At 39.7% G+C, this 20,992-nt stretch overlaps 2 protein-coding genes across 2 annotated transcripts in view; both read right to left on the bottom strand.

Annotated features, from left to right (window-relative positions):
* Positions 1–3,127, bottom strand: part of LOC111872188 (guanine nucleotide-binding protein G(s) subunit alpha) — a 113,645-nt gene extending 110,518 nt beyond the window's left edge. Inside the window, exons 1-2 of the mRNA XM_023865828.2 lie at positions 2,503–3,127; positions 2,315–2,387 (exon numbers count right to left, since the gene is read on the bottom strand). Of these exons, the coding sequence (XP_023721596.1) occupies positions 2,315–2,387; positions 2,503–2,641 (212 nt within the window). The 5' untranslated portion in view covers positions 2,642–3,127. The remainder of the gene's footprint in view (positions 1–2,314; positions 2,388–2,502) is intronic.
* Positions 3,128–6,797: 3,670 nt separating this feature from the next.
* Positions 6,798–20,992, bottom strand: part of LOC111872193 (zinc finger protein 583) — a 17,730-nt gene continuing 3,535 nt past the window's right edge. Inside the window, exons 2-9 of the mRNA XM_033754578.1 lie at positions 17,777–17,944; positions 17,055–17,222; positions 16,333–16,500; positions 10,312–10,976; positions 8,780–8,981; positions 7,646–7,841; positions 7,369–7,527; positions 6,798–6,904 (exon numbers count right to left, since the gene is read on the bottom strand). Coding sequence (XP_033610469.1) covers positions 6,798–6,904; positions 7,369–7,527; positions 7,646–7,841; positions 8,780–8,981; positions 10,312–10,976; positions 16,333–16,500; positions 17,055–17,222; positions 17,777–17,944 — 1,833 coding nt within the window. The remainder of the gene's footprint in view (positions 6,905–7,368; positions 7,528–7,645; positions 7,842–8,779; positions 8,982–10,311; positions 10,977–16,332; positions 16,501–17,054; positions 17,223–17,776; positions 17,945–20,992) is intronic.

The raw sequence follows: 20,992 nt of genomic DNA, 5'->3' as shown, positions 1-20,992 counted from the left end.
AGCACTAAAAGGTGATAAAACTATGTACACTTATTCACATAATGATGCAAAGGAAAAAAAGACTGTCACAAATTCGATTACACCCTCCATGGTAATTAACAGACATGAAAGAATACCAGCATTTGTTTCAGAAGTGATGTCATATTACTGGGGAATAGAGATCTAAATGGAAGATAACTTCTGAACAATTTTATGAGCATATATGTAATGTGTTCCACCCATGGCTTCTTAATTTGGGATATCACCACCATTAATTTGATTTTCAGATGACCTCATGGGAACACTGCACATTAAAAAGAGATCTGAAAATCACGGACAAAAACTTAAAAAAAAAAAAAAAAAAAAAAGATTCTGCTTCATTGCCTGGCTGAATTAAAAAAACACTATTTAACATGACACAGTGCAAAATTGACTTAAGATGCTGTGAATTTTTTTTTTAATTTGGATCCAAACAAAATTGATTTCACTAAGTTCATCAGAAAAAGTAAAATAAGTACTGACACAATTCATTCCCTATGACAACACTGTACAGACTGAGTTAAGAACAGCATCATTAAATAAATCACAAAAAATTAAAACATTTTCTATAGGAAACCCTGAGGAGTATCTTCTGTTCACAAAAATTACAACTGCTATGCCTAAGGCAGAATTCAAAACTAAGTACAAGTAACTGTATAAACTGTGAGGATCTGATTGTGAAGAAGTACAAAAGCAAAGCAATATGTCTAGTCTTCTGACGGAACAACCGCTCAGCAGTATGAAGAACCATGATCCCAATCAGGAAACACCCTATTTAACAGTTGTAAAAGCAAGAAATTAAGTATAATGAGCAGCCACCAATAGTAGTCCAAATACACAAAATGTGGCTACAAACAGCATACTTTACACTGTAACATAACAAACTCAAAAGAGCTTTATTCTGGCCACATGAGACTCCAACATCCTCTAGGAGGAGAAGGAAAGAGAAATATCAAGGTTCCATCATAAATATGCATAGACTATACAATGCCAGGCAAACACATGGAAAACTAACACATATGAAATTGAAAATAACATTGGAAACACAACAATTTGGAAAGTTAAAGAAAGTGATTCAGAAGATTCTCATGAACCACAGGTGCATGAATACAGTGATGCCTGTATGAACAACTTACTGACAGAAGTGGATGAAAATCATGAAATTCAGGCATATGAAACAATAACTTCAGATCACATTTTACACCTATGACACTGAGTTCTTCGCCATGTGGAAGCAGGTTAGAATATTTCCACTGCAGCCCTGCAAGTCGTAGAAGGCTGTGAAAAGGGAACCTAGTGTCATAGGGTATAACTGGGCAACCGTGTCACTGGGGGACATAAATAAAGGGGCCTGGTCCTCCAGGTTGAAGGTTTGATGCAATGCCGACAAAGTTCCTCAGTAAAAAAATTCCTTTTACAAAATCCAAAAAAGTGAAAGCTAGATGCAATTTGACAGAATCTTCTAAGCAAGAATATGACTATAAAATGGCTGTTCTGCTGATAATGATGATGACGATGATGATGTTGAGGATGACAACAATGACGATGACCTCTAGTAGATTATAATCCCCCCTTAAAAAACAAGAAATCTTATATGGGTCTTGTGCTGTCCACGAACTGTGATAAGCATTTTCAAATAAAAAGAAGGACGATGGAAAATGATTACAATATCAGTAACTGTATTAGTATAACATAATAACAAACATTCAGATCTGATAAACGTTTTGCAAAATTTATATGAAAAGGGCGGCTCTACACTTGTCTGACCACAGAACGCAGATATGTCAGACGTGACACAAAGAACATAATTAAAATATTAGCACAGCCAAACTGCTGGAAAAATAAGAGGAAAACCCAATCCTCTTTCTTTCGTTGATCATACTAAGGAACTGAAATACATTTCTCTATAGTTTTCTTTGCAAATGTCAACCTTAGGGTCCTTCAGTTCCACTATTAAGAACAAGATGGCTAGATTAGATGAATCTGAGCTTCCATAATCAAAAATAATGTTACAATATTCATTTGAAACATTCTTGTTTTCTGTTAACATAAAGCGCAACGACTCTGACGTATTTCTTACACTAATAACAATGTCTACAGACGAAAATCTCTATATACATCATAACGCAAATAACTACATCAATACATGTGATGTCAGCAGATGATGCATTTACCCAATAAAAAATATGGAAAAAATCAACGTCTTGTATATTCTTCTTATATTTGCCAAGTGGTAAATTAGGATCTATGAGAATCTTAGGACCTAACAAGCAAGAAAGTAAATGAGGGAACTTACTCTTCACTAAATCCGTTTACGTGCAATATCCTCATCTGCTTTACAATTGTGCTTTTGCCCGATTCTCCGGCACCTTGTAAAAGACGAAAATATTAAATATTAGCAGCAATACAAACACAAATCAACAAAACTACTTGCTCAATATGGCTGACAGAACTGGACGTCCAGAGTTGTGATAAAACATTTACCTAGTAATAACAATCTGTGCGTTGCTCTATACAATTGTTTATCCTTCTGGATTTGTGCGTTTATCCTTTTGTTTGTCTCCTTACTCTTTTTACTTTCTTCATGGTCCGCTTTTGAGCCCCCACCTCCAAAACAACCCATGGCATCAGGCCAGTTATTAAAAAATATGGTGGGTAGGCAGCACCGATGGGACTCGCGCTGCCTCTCGTTTACGGCGAGATTCCCTATTTTGTAGGCGTTACTAATACACGCAAAGTACAACACACTTAATGACACATATCTTGAAACACTTTCCAACACTTGACATCCATTACAACTTCGTTAAACCACTGCTTTTCCGAAAATTATTTACGGGTAACACATCACTACGGTATAGGACTACACGCACTACCACAGATGAGACCTGCCAAGGAATTATGGGAGCTGAGCTGCAGCCGATTTCTCTCACGGTTCTCTTAAGAGGGAATACTGATCATCTGAGATCGTAATTAAAATATACAACATATATGACAACATCCAGTGTAACTTTTAACAAAAATAAATCACATTCATTGCTAAAATTGTCCTAGTTCTGTTTCCCCACCACATCCATCCATTTCGTGATATCGAACACCGTAAAGAACACTGCCCTGCGTGGCAGCCAGTTGAAACAAGTGACCTACTTGCACAGAAGGCACAGATTTCCTACGTACTGGTAACATACATAATTCCCTGGGACAGTAACGGTTTTGCTTACGGAAAACAGAAAACAGATGGCAGTAAGATCAAATTACAACACGGTAATGTAATTGCTTCTCGGTGTGTGAATTCATGTGAGGAAGTCTGTGAAAATAACAATGAGCTCGTCAATTCTAAAGTAGTGCTAGTTGTATATAATGTCATAGCGGAGTTATTGTAAAAAAACTCGGGCAAAACAACCTGAAAACATTAGTAAGTGTTACTAATAATATTTTTTTTATTGCTAGTGGGGTGGGACTAATTCCCTTGTACTGCGGCCACTTCTGGCCTATTGTACCAGCCAAAATGATAGGTGAGGGTGATTGTGGAGCAATTGGTGGAAGGAAGATTGGCAGAGGAAACCGAGGTACTCGGAGAAAACCTGCCCCATCGCCACTTTGTCCACCACAAATCCCACTTGACCAGACCCGGGATCGAACCCGGACCGCAGCTTGAGCTATGGCGCGGTCTTACTAATAATATTAATACACAAAGAAGAAACAAAAGGAAGAGAGATGATGCTATTTTTAAGCCACTGAAGCTGAAAGAAACAGGAACTTGAAAAAACTGAACTATTATTTTGGACGCGCAGTGACGCCCTTGTAGTGGAAATTTTCTACCACAAAATACACAAGTCGAAAGGCTATCAATCTATCGATCTCCAAACGAAAACAGCCCTGTGATGTGAACTGCGAAAGACATCATTGACCGTATATTCTGTAGAAAACTAATGCGCATAGTGCATAATGCAATGCATTATACATATATTTTTAAAGGCTTGTCGATGATCATCGATGATTGTATCACGTGCCACATGTGATTATGTGGCTAATAAGGGCCAGAGCAAACTGGCGTAGCGTTAACACTCTAAACTTTATTAGCGATGTGCCCTGTTCGAATCCAACCCGGTACACCTGCTATCCTGAACGTTTTTCGCGGTTTTCTCAGTCCCTCCTGGAAAATGCCGGAGAAGTACCTCGTTTAGGCAAGCACCGCTTCCTTCCAAATTTTTTCTAATTCGCGCTAGCTGTTTGATAGTCAGATATTTGGCAATTTGTACGAATTTCTCTATTAAACTCAGATGACAGATTGATGCAAGTGACGTCACTTGTATCAGAGGAATGTAGATACAACAGGAGACTGGGGAGAGAGAGGAAACAGACGTGACTTCACTTGTATCAGAGGAACGTAGATACAACTTAACAGCAGACTGGGGAGAGAGAGGAAACAAATGTGACTTCACTTGTATCAGAGGAATGTAGATACAACTTAACAGCAGACTGGAGAGAGAGAGGAAACAAATGTAACTTCACTTGTATCAGATGACTGTAGATACAACTTAACAGCAGACTGGGGAGACAGAGGAAACAAATGTAACTTCACGCCTAAACACTTTTAAGTAAATTTGCAAAGCTATAATCCTTATGATAATGGTGGAGCTATGTAGATGCCTGTAATTTGCAGAACTGCGAATTTTAAAATATTTTAAATATTCCTTGCTGCTTTCCTGTGAAGGGCAGATGTCTGCGTGTCCTGTACATCCTGAGTGTGATAAGCAGAAATACTGAAGCTGGATGAGATTCAGGAGAATTCAGATTAATATAGGCAGCACAACACAGCAGTAGAAAGGGAATGATAAATAAGACAAATGAGAACCCATTAATATGTGGTGAAATATGTTTCAAGCCAAAGACAGCAGTAAATTGTACCATCTGGGATTAGACATGTGGGGAGACAGATAAGAAGTGCACACAAAATATTAGTGGGAAACCCTGGAGTAAAGATATCGCTAAGAAAAATGAAACCAATACAGGGAGATAATATTAAAATGGATCTCACAGACATATGATATACTTGTGTGGACTGGTTTCATATGGATCCGGATAGAGTGGGCACTTGTAAGCCTGGTAATGAATCATCGGTCGCTTAGAAGGGGTGGAATTTCATGAACAGCTGAACACCTAGGAGAAATAAGGAGAAATTCCTTGAAAGAAGAGACAAGCAAAAAACTATACATAGATGGAAAGACAACATGAAAATAGGCTTGAGAGGCATGATATACGTGTGTACTGCAGTCATCTGGCTCTGGATAGGGACCAGTGGCGGGCTCCTGTGAACATGGCAATGAACTTCTTGAATCATGGGAATTTCTTGTGTGGCTGAGCAACTACTGACCTCTCAAGGACTCGGCAGCTAGCAGTAACTGGACGTGTGGCTGAAGTGGGACGGAAGACGCTGAAAGCAAGGCCACAGATAAAAGTGAACTAATGACTGATGTATGGGCTTGAAGGATGAAGGCCCTTGTGTGGATCTGCAGTGCCAGTAAGAGGCCACATTCTGGATAGGATGGCGAGGAGATGTGTTGGATGCTGTCATGGCCGATTCAAATTGTGTCAGTCTTGCAAACCCTTCTAAACGGCAACTGCAATTAATTCTATTAACATCAATGCTAAATGTTAAGGCCTAGGTACCTCTTGTCCAAATGTCAGCTATCAATATTAATTAACAATAATTTGCAATTAAATAGTAATATGAAATAATCACATTAAGTGGTGTTGCAATGTTGTGCCTGTATCACACTGTTCAAGCAGCAACTATATATATTAAAATAAGTAGTCTCAGACTTCTACAGATCTTTCAATTATACTAGTAAAGAGTAAAGTAAAGGTATCCCTGTAAGAGGCCATGAAGGCCTGTGAAGGTTGTGAGACGTTGAGGGTCCCACATTTTCTAGACAATCGGCTAAAAGATGGCGGTAAGGTTCTCAGCCTTATGCGCTGGCCGCTCTTTACTTCACAGGAAAACTAATTAATTCCTGGTACTCATTTCTGTTAGAGGGTGAGTCGACCCCAAGGCCATACTGCGGCTGGGAGGATTAGGTCAACTGAAAAAACCCAATGACCTCTTCGGGACTTGAACTTGCAACCTTCCGGCTTGTAGCATAGTGCCTTAGAAACAATAATTGTAGTTAAAGACTAATTATAAATAATGCCATAATTAAACACACCATAAAACCGGTGATGGAACTACACCTCCACTCCCCCATACGTCAATCCCATTAATTACTAAAACCAGTAATAAAATCCACACCTAAAATTTATGTAGGCACATTCAAGTGACTTATGTGGTCGCACCATAGTGCAAGCGGTTAGTGGCTGACTTCCACCCGCAGCAGTCCAGGTCTGGTCAAGTGGTATTGTGGTGGGTTTTCTCTGAGTATTTTGATTTCCCCTGCCAATATTCATTTCACCAAATTCTCCATCATATTCACCCAGGGCAAGCTACAATAGGCCAATCAGTGGCCACCGTGCAGAGTGGACCCAGTTGGACTCCACACCCCACTAAACAAATTTAATTTTTTCATGTGACTTAACAGCTACTTTGGAGTGGGAAAACAAGTCAAGACCTAATATGATGCTCAAGCCTGAACTGACAGATATTCTGTGTGTATCCTGCATAAATTCCATTCAGTGTAGCAAATTCACAAAGTATGCACGTTCCCCATGAAGTACAAGTGCCCTTACCTGGACGATGTGTGAGTGAGGGTAATTGCAAAATTATGGAGCAGCAATTGTGGCACCTACTCAGACAGACCAACACCTCCTCTCATTGAGGAGGAGAGCATATTTCCAAACACATGAATGGTCTTGCAAAGAACAAAACTTCGACCATATGTCCTGATGGCACCTGAAACCAAGAATGACTTTGCTGGTGAAAACCAGCAGCAGTTTAGTGGATTATACTGAACTAATAACTTAATGGACTGGACAGCCAAGGGTTCGAATTTTGAGTCCAGTTAGGGGCATGATTTTTCTCATTTCTACATTGNAAGGTAAAGTTATCCATATGCTTAAGTAATTAAGCACCATGAAGAAAGCAGTCTTCTGGGATTTGGCACCGTGTATATGTGGTGTTAACCGACGTTTCGGAGGAACGTATCGCCTCCATCTTCAGGGTAGAAGAAAAAGTATAAGAAATCTGCTTGCAGATTTCTTATACTTTTTCTTCTACCCTGAAGATGGAGGCGATACGTTCCTCCGAAACGTCGGTTAACACCACATATACACGGTGCCAAATCCCAGAAGACTGCTTTCTTCATGGTGCTTAATTACTTAAGCATATGGATAACTTTACCTTTTCCCTTATCTTACTTGAAGGATGAATGCCATTCAACCCCACAGTGTTAAGGAGGAAGAACTGTTCTCTGCTGTTAGCATATGACATGACATGAAAACAGTTGGAGCACAGTGACAGTGAAATGGACACAACCCCCACATCCTTTTGTTCCACATGGTTTATACAAGTAATATCTGTGCCAAAAGCAGATGTGAGCTGATTAAATGCTGCGTCCCAGCAAGTCTGACCCTGTACTGTGTCCACATTATCTCAATATTCTATTAATTATCAACATACAGCATGATGACATACAGGTACACACATGGCACAACCAGACTTCATTATCATCCAATTCAACAATGAACATTAGAGGCATGAAACAATTTGATGATGTGACGAGTATATTCGTGCAGTGGTTGCTCTCTATACTCAGATTCAAACGCTCCAGTTGATCGCTGGGGGGACACCAGCTGTACTGAATGACTCTTTCCGGGTTATTCTTTAGTTGCTGTAGGGAAAAATGTCACAGCTGCTTTGTTTAAAATCGTTCCAAGTTCACCACTTATCAAGCATTATTCCAACCGATGCTATATAGCCTAAAATACTAAGAGCATCATAAAATAAACCCTAAATAACACACGCTTGCCAGAACACTCATACACTTGTAGGATACCTGTACATTCTAAAGGTTTCTGGAATCGCTGGATTTTTGGACTTTGTCCATTGTCCTGCTAGAACGAGTTCTTTCTTATGGACCCAGCAAAGTAGTTCTCCCCCCCCCCTCCATCAAGAGAGGACCACAACAGACCCACTTCCTGAAATGGTGCATTCTCTTGTTTTTTGAACACCAGGCAATGAACACAACCCCAAAACCCAGCAAGTGATTCTGAGTGATATACAATACAAATTTTAAATTCTGAATTTTGGTGAATGAAGCGTAAGTCAGAAACATTTTTTTCTTCTCCTTCAGTTAAGGTACAGGCTTCTACGCCACATTCAGAGTCTCACTGTTATTCTGCCCATCTTCTTTCTCATTCACATTTCTTATTCACCGAGGTCTGTACTGTTTGATGAACTGACTGGCTGGATGCGAGTCACTACCCTCAAATATATACTGTACTACCCCAATGTATATAACAGGAAAACCCAGACTTACTGACCATCGGAGACACATTTGGAGTGCTTCAGCAGGATGGGGTCAACAACAAATTCCAGTTCCAGACAATCTAGAAATTCTAATGCCAAATATTAACCAATTTCACACAGCTGCACCTTTCCAGAGAAGCTACTGTTTGCTCAGCTACTCAATGAATTACCAACATGTTATGGAATGCAAGGGTCAATTACATTTCACAGCCAAATAGCCCCTATCCTGAGCCAGATGATTTCACTCCATATTCTCTTCTTTAAGCATACAGAATACACAGCATCAGCCTACCTTCACACTTTTCTGAGGACAACTGCAACTTGCAAATCCATTCGCATGCTACCCACTACTTTATATGGCAAAGACACACAAAGTGGAACACAAATTCCAGGACCATGGAGCAGGATCCGTTCTGGTGATGCAGTGACAGCTAACGTGTGATGACATGTGAGGAAGAGCTCTGCTGATGCAAAGTTATTGAGCGATGAATGTATGGTACATCTTATGCAAAATGAAGCAAGCGCTCCTTGGCAAGAAAACTGTCAGTAATCAGAGATCACTTGCTCAGAGTGACCAAGAATTAGCTTCAGTTACGATGCAGTTCGTTTAGGCAGTGAAGAAAACGGGTATGGAGGGAGGGGCATAACTGCACTGAATTTAAGTACAATTAAAAGCTATTCCTCTTGTGTCATTCCACTACATGAAACCTCTGAATTCCAATTAATAATATTAATGACACTGCCTAATTTTATTAAAGAATTATATAATTACACTGAAACTTACTTTACGATTTTCAGTTGACTCTTTCCTGCTAAAGCAAAGTAACCTAAAGCAAAAAAGGATTGCCTCAGTGCCAAACCACTTTCGTTTTTGATCTCATGACAGACCGCTCAGTTTCTCTGCTGATATTCACAATGAAAAGATGTAAGCAAGTCTTTCTTGATCCTTTCAACTAAATTCTCTGTACTGCTTTATTTCTCCATAAGCAGAATCAACCCACCTTTATTTAACTTTCTTTTTGTAATTAATATACCAAGTATCCTGCAAACAGATATCTCGTCTGCACTGTCCAATATAGCATAGTTTGTATTCATCTAACCAATGCATAACAGTTATCTCAATATACTCAATCCAAGCAATATATCAATCTGTAACTAAGTCATCAATGAATTTACTCACATGTAATGGCAGGAGAGCACAGAAAATGTACAGCAAAAAGCATACGATGCTGCTGAATTATATGTATAAGCTATCGATCTGTTTTAGTGACTACACTCTACTAATCATTAGCTTCCAGTGCTGAAGTAACATCATAACTGTAGGAGAATGTCATGTTTCCACTCAACAAGACAGGGTATTGTGCATATTCAGCAATCAGAATCCAGTGGAACTCATCTGCATAGACGTTTTGTACCATGGGACTCAGTTCATTTCCCGTCAGTTTGAAAGGTTTAGCAACAGTAATCAACTCCAATATATTGTAGCATTTTACAAAATTGAAGCATGCCACAAACAGCAAGACTGTCTTACTTACAACATGAGAAACTGTGGCATGCTACAAGTCACATGCTGTTCCTTTAGTCTAAACCCATCTCTACTGCTCTATGATTTACTGCACACATCAACATGTATGCGCTTATGTCTCTTCAGATGGTTCTGCTGCCTGAATGACTTCTTACATACATCACAGCAAAATGGCTTCTCCCCACTATGTATGCGCTGATGTGCCTTCAGATTACTCTGGACACTGAATGACTTTTTACATACATCACAGAAAAATGGCTTTTCCCCACTATGTATGCGCTGATGTTTCTTCAGATGGCTCTGATGACTGAATGACTTCTTACATACATCACAGCAAAATGGCTTCTCCCCACTATGTATGCGCTGATGTGCCTTCAGATTACTCTGGCCACTGAATGACTTACTACACACACCACAGCAAAACGGCCACTCCCCAGTATGTACGTGCTGATGTGCTCTAAGAATTACCTGCTGACTGAATGATTCACCACACTCATCACAGCAAAACGGCTTTTCCCCACTATGTATGCGCTGATGTTGCTTCAGATGACTCTGCCGACTGAATGACTTACTACACACACCACAGCAAAACGGCCGCTCCCCAGTATGTATGCGCTGATGCTGCTTCAGATTACCCTCCTGACTGAATGACTTACTACACACACCACAGCAAAACGGCTTTTCCCCACTATGTATGCGCTGATGTCTCTTCAGACTCTTCTGATCAGTGAATGACTTTTTACATACATCACAACAAAACAGCTTCTTCCCAGTATGTATGCGCTGATGGTTCTTCAGATGGTTTTGCTGACTGAATGACTTACTACACACACCAGAGCAAAACGGCCGCTCCCCAGTATGTATGCGCTGATGTGCTCTCAGAATTACCTGCTGACTGAATGATTCACCACACTCATCACAGGAATATTGTCGATCCTCACCATGTACGGGTTGAAGTTCATTCAAATTACCCTGGAAAATGAGAGTAAATAACATGAAAAATCCTTTTTTTTTTATTTGTTTCATTCTGGTTCGTCACGCTAACAATATTACAATAGATAAAATATTTCCATCCAGTGTGACTGTTGAAGTTTTTACTACTTCAATTCTTAACACCCTTACATATTTCGGTCGTTATTGACCATCATCAGAGGGATACTGACACTGCTTGCAAACCACTATTACAACGGGTGTTCTGAATGTTACAATATATACACATACAATGTTTGTAATGCAAAATAGATACAAAATCCAAAGTTTTCATAACTACAGCGGCTGTCTTGGTATATTAAAATTTTTAAAACTTTTGTCATTTTAGTTAGAATTCAACTTCTTTATTACAACCGTCACAACACAACTAATATCAAGATCAGTGCCTAGTTTCAGCTCTGCTACATGTTTCGGCCATTAATAGCCATCATCAGGCAAATACATGGTTAACATATATACACCACTGAACTGCAGTACTGGTAAAAGTGGATACAATATATTAATTATATAAAATACTTGACGTAAAAATACAATAAGACAGAAGTTATAGTATAAAACAAGAATAAAATTCTTTGATTGAAGTTTTACATCATCAAGTCAGTCATTGGTTTTGTAATTTTGTTGCATTCCCACGGAAAAATAAGAAATTCTATATTTTCTCTATATAAAATTCTATTGGAGGCTTGTGATGTAGATGTATTAAATTAATGTAAATTATTTAGTTGGTGCCTCATCTTACAAAGTATTGTCCGTTCTGTACGGAATGTAAACAATGACTCGTGTGATATATGTACAGGCTGCTCCTTGTGTTGATGGTGTCACTATGCTGTAGCAGTTTGGTCTAGACTACTTGCTTGGGGCGTATCTGTATACACGTATGTGTATGGGCTGCTCCCTGTGTTGATGGTGTCGCTATGCTGTAGCGGTTTGGTCTAGACTACGTGCTTGGGGGCTATCTGTATATATGGGTATGTTTGTGTAGAGTCCACTGGTATGAGGTAGGGGGGAGGATACTATGAGTGGCTGAAGAGATACGGAAAGGGTGGGGTTATTTGGTGTGTGTGTTTTTACTAGATTATGTATTTCTGTAAATGTATCGTTCATCTGCAGACCTTTCTTCATTATGTCTCATACACAGGGTGACTCACGAAGTTTTACCCCGGCTTATGGTACATATTCCTGGGGTTATTTCCCGCAAAAATTTCCTTATAAACTTGTGGTCGATTTTCAATAATTACGGAGTAACAATAGGTTTTCGAAACACATCACTGTGAATGCAGTGCTATGCTTCCCGCCTGGGTGACCATGCGTTCCTGTCAGCTGTGTCAGCAGATAAGGCAGACCAGCTGGAGTGTTGTGCATAGGTAGGCAGAGCGATCCAGTAGTAAACAGGACGTTGTGTTGGTGACTGTGCGAAGTTAAGATGCCATACACATTTTCCACTGAGGAATACGCCGATATGGCGTTCATTTTTGGTGTATGTGATGGAAATTCAAGAGCCGCTGCTGCCGAATATCACCGGTGTTGTCCTAATTGCAGGATTCCAAATCCTAAATCCATTAGCAGTACATTCAACACATTAAGACAAACTGGTTCTCTCCCCAGCGTTCATATACAATATGAACTAAATCCTCAACATGAATTGTGCGAAGAAGAAAACATTCTCGATGCTGTAGAGCAGAGTCCGCGTGCCAGTACAAGACGTCTAGCTCGGCGGTTCGGTGTTTCTCAGTCCATGGCCTGGAAGACTCTTCATGAGAACGGGCTGCATCCTTATCATTTACAGCAAGTACAACACCTACAACCAGGAGACCGTGCTCTTTGTCTGCAGTTCTGCAACTGATTAAATGGAAATCAGCAGCTGTACCGCTGATAATGTTCTGCAATGAGGCACAGTTTACATGGGATGGGGTCAACAACAGTCACAACTTACATGTTTGGGCAGACAATAATCCCTGTGCCACGATAGAATCGAATTTCCAACACCGATTCAATGTCAATGTCTGGTGTGGTGTTATGTATGATCAGCTAATCGGGCTGTTCATTTTTCCTGGCCGCTTAACTGGTGAGATTTACCTCCACTTCTTAGAAGAAGAATTACCAGTTACTTGAAGATGTTCCTCTGGCAACAAGATGCCGGATGTACTTTCAGCATGACAGGACGCCTCCTCACTTCTCCCATGCAGTAGCAGCTCACTTGGATCGGCATTTCCCACAGCGGTGGATTGGTCATGGAGGCTGTAATGGCTGGCCTCCCAGGTCGCCAGATCTAATGCCATTCGATTATTGCATTTGGGGCTGGATGAAGGACATTGTGTACCAGGTAAAGGTACAAACATGTGAAGCGTTGCTTGAACGTATTCTGGACGCAGCGATGACAATAAGGAACAAACATGTGGAACTGCAAAATGCTACAAGCTCGGTTCATATGCGTGTGACGCGTTGTGTTGACACGCAGGGAAACATTTTTGAAAATCTTATGTAAATCCAGTCATCTTCTAAAGAACTACAGTTTAAAGGAAACAGATTGATAGAAGGGTGTGATATGCAACCATTGGTATGTTTACAGAATGGGATGCTGAAAATAATGTAATTTTGTAACATAAAATAGATTAAAAATGTTGCACAATGCAAAATTAAGAAACTGAAAAAAAAAAATTGGTTTTAGAATGCTTCTTTCCTAATTCGAAGAAAAAAAGATTTTTCACCAGTTTTCAAATTACTGTCTGTCTTTAATTATGAGTTGGATACCATTAGTATATTAACACTTTTTGTTCCAAATTACCTCAGGAATGCCCTCCCTACATGGGGGTAAAACTTCGTGAATCACCCTGTATATAACATCTTTCTAATGTGTTGAGTTTGGGTCCTTCCTTTATATATAATACTTTCATGGTCTACTCCATTGTGCCAAATGTACATCCAGCTTCCAAATGTACTGTGTGAATATAAATATAAATCCTATCAGGACTAATAAACAACATTCTAAATTCAGTTTTGCAGTTGGTTTCTGCAGTGTATCACTGAAAATGAGATTGATCCACAATTGACATTCTTTTCTACTAAAGCATGGCTCCACTTGCAGGGATACATAAATATGAAAAATAATCATTACTGGAGTTCACTAAATCCACATCCAACCCAGGAAGTATGGCTAGATCCAGTGAAAGCTGGAGTCTGGCATGCTGTAACAGCAACAAGGAATGCTCTACCTGCATTTTTTAACAGAACAATTAACTGTGAAAGATATGTAAGGGTCATTCTCAGACATTTCTTTCGAGAGTTACAAAAGCAGCAAGACTCAGCTACTGCCTACATTTCATGTACGTCTATGCAGGCTTTGTCTGCTTTCTTTGGAGACAGAAATATCAGCACTGGTATTTGGCAGGCACATTCCCCCGACCTTAATTCTTATATTTTCTTCTGTCGTTCTTTGCAGGACAAAGTTTAAAACAGTAAACCCCATGAGGAAGAACTAAAAAAAATATTCATATGGAAATTCCAAAAATTCCGGCACAACAGCTTTAAGGGTTAATCAGAACCCGTTCTGCTGTTGCAAGGAATGTCTACATGTAGGGGGACAGCATTTTCAACAACTTCTGTTACCTGTGAATTGCATACTTCATTCCAAATGTTACTGGCCACATGCATACTGATTCATTGGCAAAATATGTATGCACCTTGCAACCAGTGGTGCATCAGTCATTGTGAACTGGCCAAGAAAACAATATTATATTTAAGCATCCTGTTACACTTACACAATATATGAGACAAACTCCATCTTAAGTGCAACAATTTAATTGTAGTTCTTCCTTCTTTCCTTCCTCCACACTACATGTTTTGGCCCCAAATGGCCATCATCAGGTGTATACTCTTACGTAGCTGCTACACTGCCCGTAGTTTAAAATTTAAAACACCAGTCTTTTCAATTGTATGTATGTATGTATAAAATCTTTGTTAACCTACACATGTCAATTTGATTTCCACTTTTTAAAACTTCAATTTCAAATTAAAATGTCTTTAAATTTTCCGTTCTTCTCCAAATTTTAAAAATTAAAATTTCTCGGGGTACTGGCCCTATGTCTATATTGCTGCAGCGGCCACTTCTTGTTCTATCGCCGTTCAGGTATTGTCTGTAATATGCAAATATTCGTATTACTATCTTATGTTATGTTACGTTATTCTTATATGTTTATACTGTTATTTGTACTTACTCTGTGTAGAAATTTTAATTTTTAAAATTTGGAGAAGAACGGAAAATTTAAAGACATTTTAATTTGAAATTGAAGTTTTAAAAAGTGGAAATCAAATTGACATGTGTAGGTTAACAAAGATTTTATACATACATACAATTGAAAAGACTGGTGTTTTAAATTTTAAACTACGGGCAGTGTAGCAGCTACGTAAGAATATACACCTGACGATGGCCATTTAGGGCCGAAACACGTAGTGTGGAGGAAGGAAAAATTACAATTAAATTGTTGCGCTTAAGACAGAGTTTGTCTCATATATATGGCCAAGAAAAGTAAGAACCTCCGTCTATATGTAGATGTATAAATTCTCTTTGATGTTCATTAATAGCTTTATTTGTGTGTTTAATTACATCCATTGTAGATTCCACTTCACCAGCATTGCATCTATATTTTAGGATGTGTTGCCAATGCCAATTCTTCACTATTGCTTTCTACACCTTTTACACATTCTCTGTATCTAGTGTTTAGTGACCTTTCTGTCGAACAGAAAACAACAAAAAAATCTGTCATGATAACCAATCACCTGGCAGCAGGTACAGAGGCAACTCCTTCAGTGTCAGGTATATTAAATTTACTTCAAACAAAAGGGTAACAAACAGCATGTGTCTATACTACGTCACACACTGTCACAAATCTTTATTAGAGATCATTAGTTATCCTGTTACAAATCCTCAACATAATGACAGCTCTACGTTATTACATGGATACAGACTGCATCGGAGACAGAAAACAATTAAATGATAAACTTCAGTATTTATAGATCCTGGGAACCCTATCATGTAGCACCAAAGCACTGCTTAGTGAATTGGAGAGACAAGAAAAATGTGAAGGATTGTTCCTGCTATGGAATTTACCACAAACAGTCAGTTTACATAAGATCTATTTACATGCATATTAGATTTGTTTAACGAAAATGGGAGTGGTACATCACATGCACTATTCAAGGTACTACAGTCAGGGGAAAGGGGGGGGGGACTTTCAAAATCTAGTCAGCAGCACAGTGGAGTTGTTTCATGTTCACAGAGAAGACAAGCAGCATTTCTGCACATTTCTGTCATCTGCCTAACACAGCACATGCAGCTCACCTCAGGTTCGGCCTTTATTTCCGGAAATGTTATTAGGACAGGATCCTTTTCCTCTTCTGCATCTGAGACTGCCTCAGATTTTACATTCATGGCCTGATTTGCATCATGAGGTGTTGGGTATGTCTCACCATATGGACCCACTGAAGCGTTCTCCATATTTGTAGAGTTCTGTAAAAACCATCACATCCTTCTCAGAAATGGATGCACAACACCACACATTAACCAGCATATGCTCTCCTTGCTATGGCTGTTCCTCATCATATTTAACTCACAAGAGCTGTTCTGTATAGATGCTCTTCTCTACAGCTATCATGATCACTAGAAAGTACTCGGTTCATAGCTCAGTGACCTTCCTGAGAAACTATCAGTCACTGCAGCAGTACAGAAAACATCTGCTTTTTTGGTTCCTAAAAACATAATAATGAAGAGCTCCACAACTTGGAACCTTCGTTCACCAAGCATAATTATATGATTAAGTCGAGGAGGATGAAATGGGCAGATCATGGATTCATATGGCTCAGGATAGGGACTTGTGACCAGTTTTTGCGAAAATGGGAGTGGTAGATCACATGCAACATTCAAGGTACTACAGTCAGGGGAAGGGGGGGGGGACTTTCAAAACCTAGTCAGCAGCAGAGCAGAGTTGTTTCATGTTCACAGAGAAGACAAGCAGCATTTCTGCACATTTGTGTCATCTGCCTAACACAGCACATGCAGCTCACCTCAGGTTCAGCCTTTATTTCCGGAAATGTTATTAGGACAGGATCCTTTTCCTCTTCTGCATCTGAGGCTGCCTCAGATTTTACAGTCATGGCCTGATTTGCATCATGGGGTGTTGGGTATGTCTCACCATATGGACCCACTGAAGCGTTCTCCATATTTGTAGAGTTCTGTAAAAACCATCACATCCTTCTCAGAAATGGATGCACAACACCACACATTAACCAGCATATGCTCTCCTTGCTATGGCTGTTCCTCATCATATTTAACTCACAAGAGCTGTTCTGTATAGATGCTCTTCTCTACAGCTATCATGATCACTAGAAAGTACTCGGTTCATAGCTCAGTGACCTTCCTGAGAAACTATCAGTCACTGCAGCAGTACAGAAAACATCTGCTTTTTTGGTTCCTAAAAACATAATAATGAAGAGCTCCACAACTTGGAACCTTCGTTCACCAAGCATAATTATATGATTAAGTCGAGGAGGATGAAATGGGCAGATCATGGATTCATATGGCTCAGGATAGGGACTTGTGACCAGTTTTTGCGAAAATGGGAGTGGTAGATCACATGCAACATTCAAGGTACTACAGTCAGGGGAAGGGGGGGGGGACTTTCAAAACCTAGTCAGCAGCAGAGCAGAGTTGTTTCATGTTCACAGAGAAGACAAGCAGCATTTCTGCACATTTGTGTCATCTGCCTAACACAGCACATGCAGCTCACCTCAGGTTCAGCCTTTATTTCCGGAAATGTTATTAGGACAGGATCCTTTTCCTCTTCTGCATCTGAGACTGCCTCAGCCTTTACACTCATGGCCTGAGTTGCATCATGAGGTGTTGGGTATGTCTCACCATATGGACCCACTGAAGCGTTCTCCAATTTTGCTGAGTTCTGTAACAACCGTCACATCCTTCTCAGAAATAGATGCACAACACCACACATTAACTAGCATATGCTCTCCTTGCTATGGCTGTTCCTCATCATATTTAACTCAGAAGAGCTGTTCTGTATAGATGCTCTTCTCTACAGCTATCAGAGCACTAGAAAGTACTCGGTTCATAGCTCAGTGACCTTCCTGAGAAACTATCGGTCACTGCAGCAGTACAGAAAATATCTGCTGTTTTGGTTCCCAAAAACATAATAATGAAGAGCTCCACAACTTGTAACCTTCGTTCACCAAGCATAATTATATGATTAAGTCAAGGAGGATGAAATGGGCAGATCATGGATTCATATGGCTCAGGATAGGGACTTGTGACAGGTTTTGCGAACATGTCAATAAACTTCCAGGTTCTATACAATGTTGGAAAATTCTTCAGTGGCCAAGCAACTGGTGGCTTCTCAAGGACTCACTCAGCTCCATGGCGTTAGTTATAGTACCTAAGGGCTCATTACTGTGATTACACATGCTCATCATGGCTCTGTATCCTAAGGCAAACAAATTCTTCCAAATTATTTCTTTAAAATCTATCTTAATAGCATCTCTCCATTTGCACTTAGGTCTCCCAAATGGTCTGCTTCTCTCAGGTTTTCCGTGCAAAACTTTGTATGCATTTCTCACTGTTGCATGTGCACTACATGACTTACCCACATCACTCCCCTTGAACTCATTGCTCTCCTACATAATATCCCAAATTGTCATCACCCAAGTGTAAGAAACTTTCCACATGGATTATGCAAACAAACAGAAGTGCGTCATAAACTATTTACTTTCTTTGGCCAAGAGAACTGAAATATAACAATAAAATTCTTATCTGTGCACACAAGCACAAAACGCTCACAATCCTTACGCTTATATCGGAAACTTATCAGTTTTTCAACTGGAAAACACACGTTAAATTAATGTTACCCAGATTGGGCAAGGCATGCTTCGCATTAAGAAATATGAAGTTGGAAACTAATACTGAAACACTTAGGATGATATATCACGCATATTTTCATTCAGTCATGAGCTTTGGGATAGTTTCCTGGGGTAATTCACCAGATACTAAAAAGATTTTTCTCTTACAGAAGAGAACTGTCACGGTGATGACAGGATCGAAACAAAGAGATACATGCAGGCCGGTATTAAAAAAACTAAACATATTAACATTGGTCTCCAAATATATCGTGACGTGGATGGCACAACGGGAAGTGGGGGTCACGTAAACTCTGTGTTTCCTCGAGTGATGTCACATACCCCCACTCCTTCCACCAGGACGCAATGTTCAGTAAACACCCCCCCGCGCCCACGGTGACGTTGCAAAGGAGCGGCTGCACCAGGCAACCATTGCTGCAGTGACATAACAAGGGATGCCGCAGTTGCCACGCCACAGTAAACTCTCAATAGCGTTGCCAGCAACACCTGTAAACATGTCGACTAGGCAACAAGGAAGTGAGGCGTTTTCCCATTGTCTGCCTGGGGGTTTATCAGAGAACTACACTGCCTAAGGAGTCTGAGTCCCTTGGTACTCGCGACCATATTTTTCTGAGAGAGTAAAATATGGTCGTGAGTCCCGAGTAAGACTGCGCTGGCAATGGCCAGCAGCATATACAAAAGACAGACCTGTCCTCTTGTCAGAGAAGGTGCCCCACAGAAACAAGACCGTGTCAAATGGTAATAATTAATATCTGGTCATGAGCCCCAAATGGGGCTCGACACCAAGACTTACTGACTGACTGACCATCAGTCACAATGTGACTTTGACTTAAGGAGTCAGTTAAATTGTAGCAGCCACCGAGGTCAGTTGGAATATAGCAGCAGTCGCAGAAAGAAGAACCAGACGCGTGGTTAGAAGATTTTATAGTGCGTAATAAGTGAGAAGTCAGCCAGTGAAGACTTATTGTGTGACTTGAGGATTTTGTGTGTGCCGTAGAACAGTTATATTGGGAGTGTGTAATTCACAGAGACTTGTATAGCTCTCGCATTATAAATACATGAAGACTACTGAAGAGATTATTGTGCAGGGTTGTAAAGTGTGTAAACCTGTAACAGTGTTATAAGTATTTGTAGTTACGATTTGTAGATTGTTAAATAAACCAATTAACAATCCGAACAGCGTCTTCAGTAGCAAAACACGTTACAATATATTATCTTTGATGATTTTTATGATAAGTAATCTTGAGTATTTTATTTTTAATGATGCAATCCATAATAAGACCACAAGACATAGAGGGAATCTACATGTATCACAGTCACATTTAGCAGTAAGGCAAAAAGGAGTCTATTATATGTGTGTTAAAATTTTCAACAGTTTGCCTCTCTATGTAAGAGATTTTGTACAAGACAGGAAACTTTTCCTAGGAAAACTAAAAGAAATATTAATCAATAATTCGTTTTATTCAGTTGATGAATCTTTGCTTTACTGTAAGGATTTATAGTCAAAAATATGTTTATTTAAGTATATTTCATTATATTACTGTTGACAGCCACAACTTGCTTATTGGCAACCACTATTTCTCTACTGACACTCCACCTGGAGTCATTATTGATTATTTTCACCTTCTTGAAAACATGCTTGACACCAATAGCTTGCGTGTTGTTTTATTAGGAGACTTCAATGTTCCTGGTTTTAACTGGGTGCATGGGTCACCTCTACCCAACTGTCACTACTACGCTAAACTTAAGGGGGATGCTATATACACCTCCGCACGTCTCCTTGGCCTTCGGCAGTATGCTGTAGCTGTTGACAACTATAACTTACTTGACTTAGTCTTCTCTAATCTCACAGATCTAAAGCCTGGTCCTTCTTACTCTGATTTGGTCAAGCCTGATCCATATCACCCTCCCTTAATTATTGATGTCCACCTTCCACATATTACCTATAATCCTGATTATAAGTTCAGCCATCGAAAATTCGCCGCCGGCAATTATATTCTGCTTTACAACACCCTATCTGCGTGTGATTGGTCAGGAGTATATAGAGCTACTTCCGCTGATGATGCAGTTGCCAGCCTGAA

This window comes from Cryptotermes secundus, unplaced genomic scaffold (assembly GCF_002891405.2).
Source record: "Cryptotermes secundus unplaced genomic scaffold, Csec_1.0 scaffold593, whole genome shotgun sequence".
Classification (NCBI taxonomy): Eukaryota; Metazoa; Arthropoda; class Insecta; order Blattodea; family Kalotermitidae; genus Cryptotermes; species Cryptotermes secundus.
Note: the sequence above shows the minus strand (reverse complement) of the source record. Positions and strands in the feature narration are given on the sequence as shown.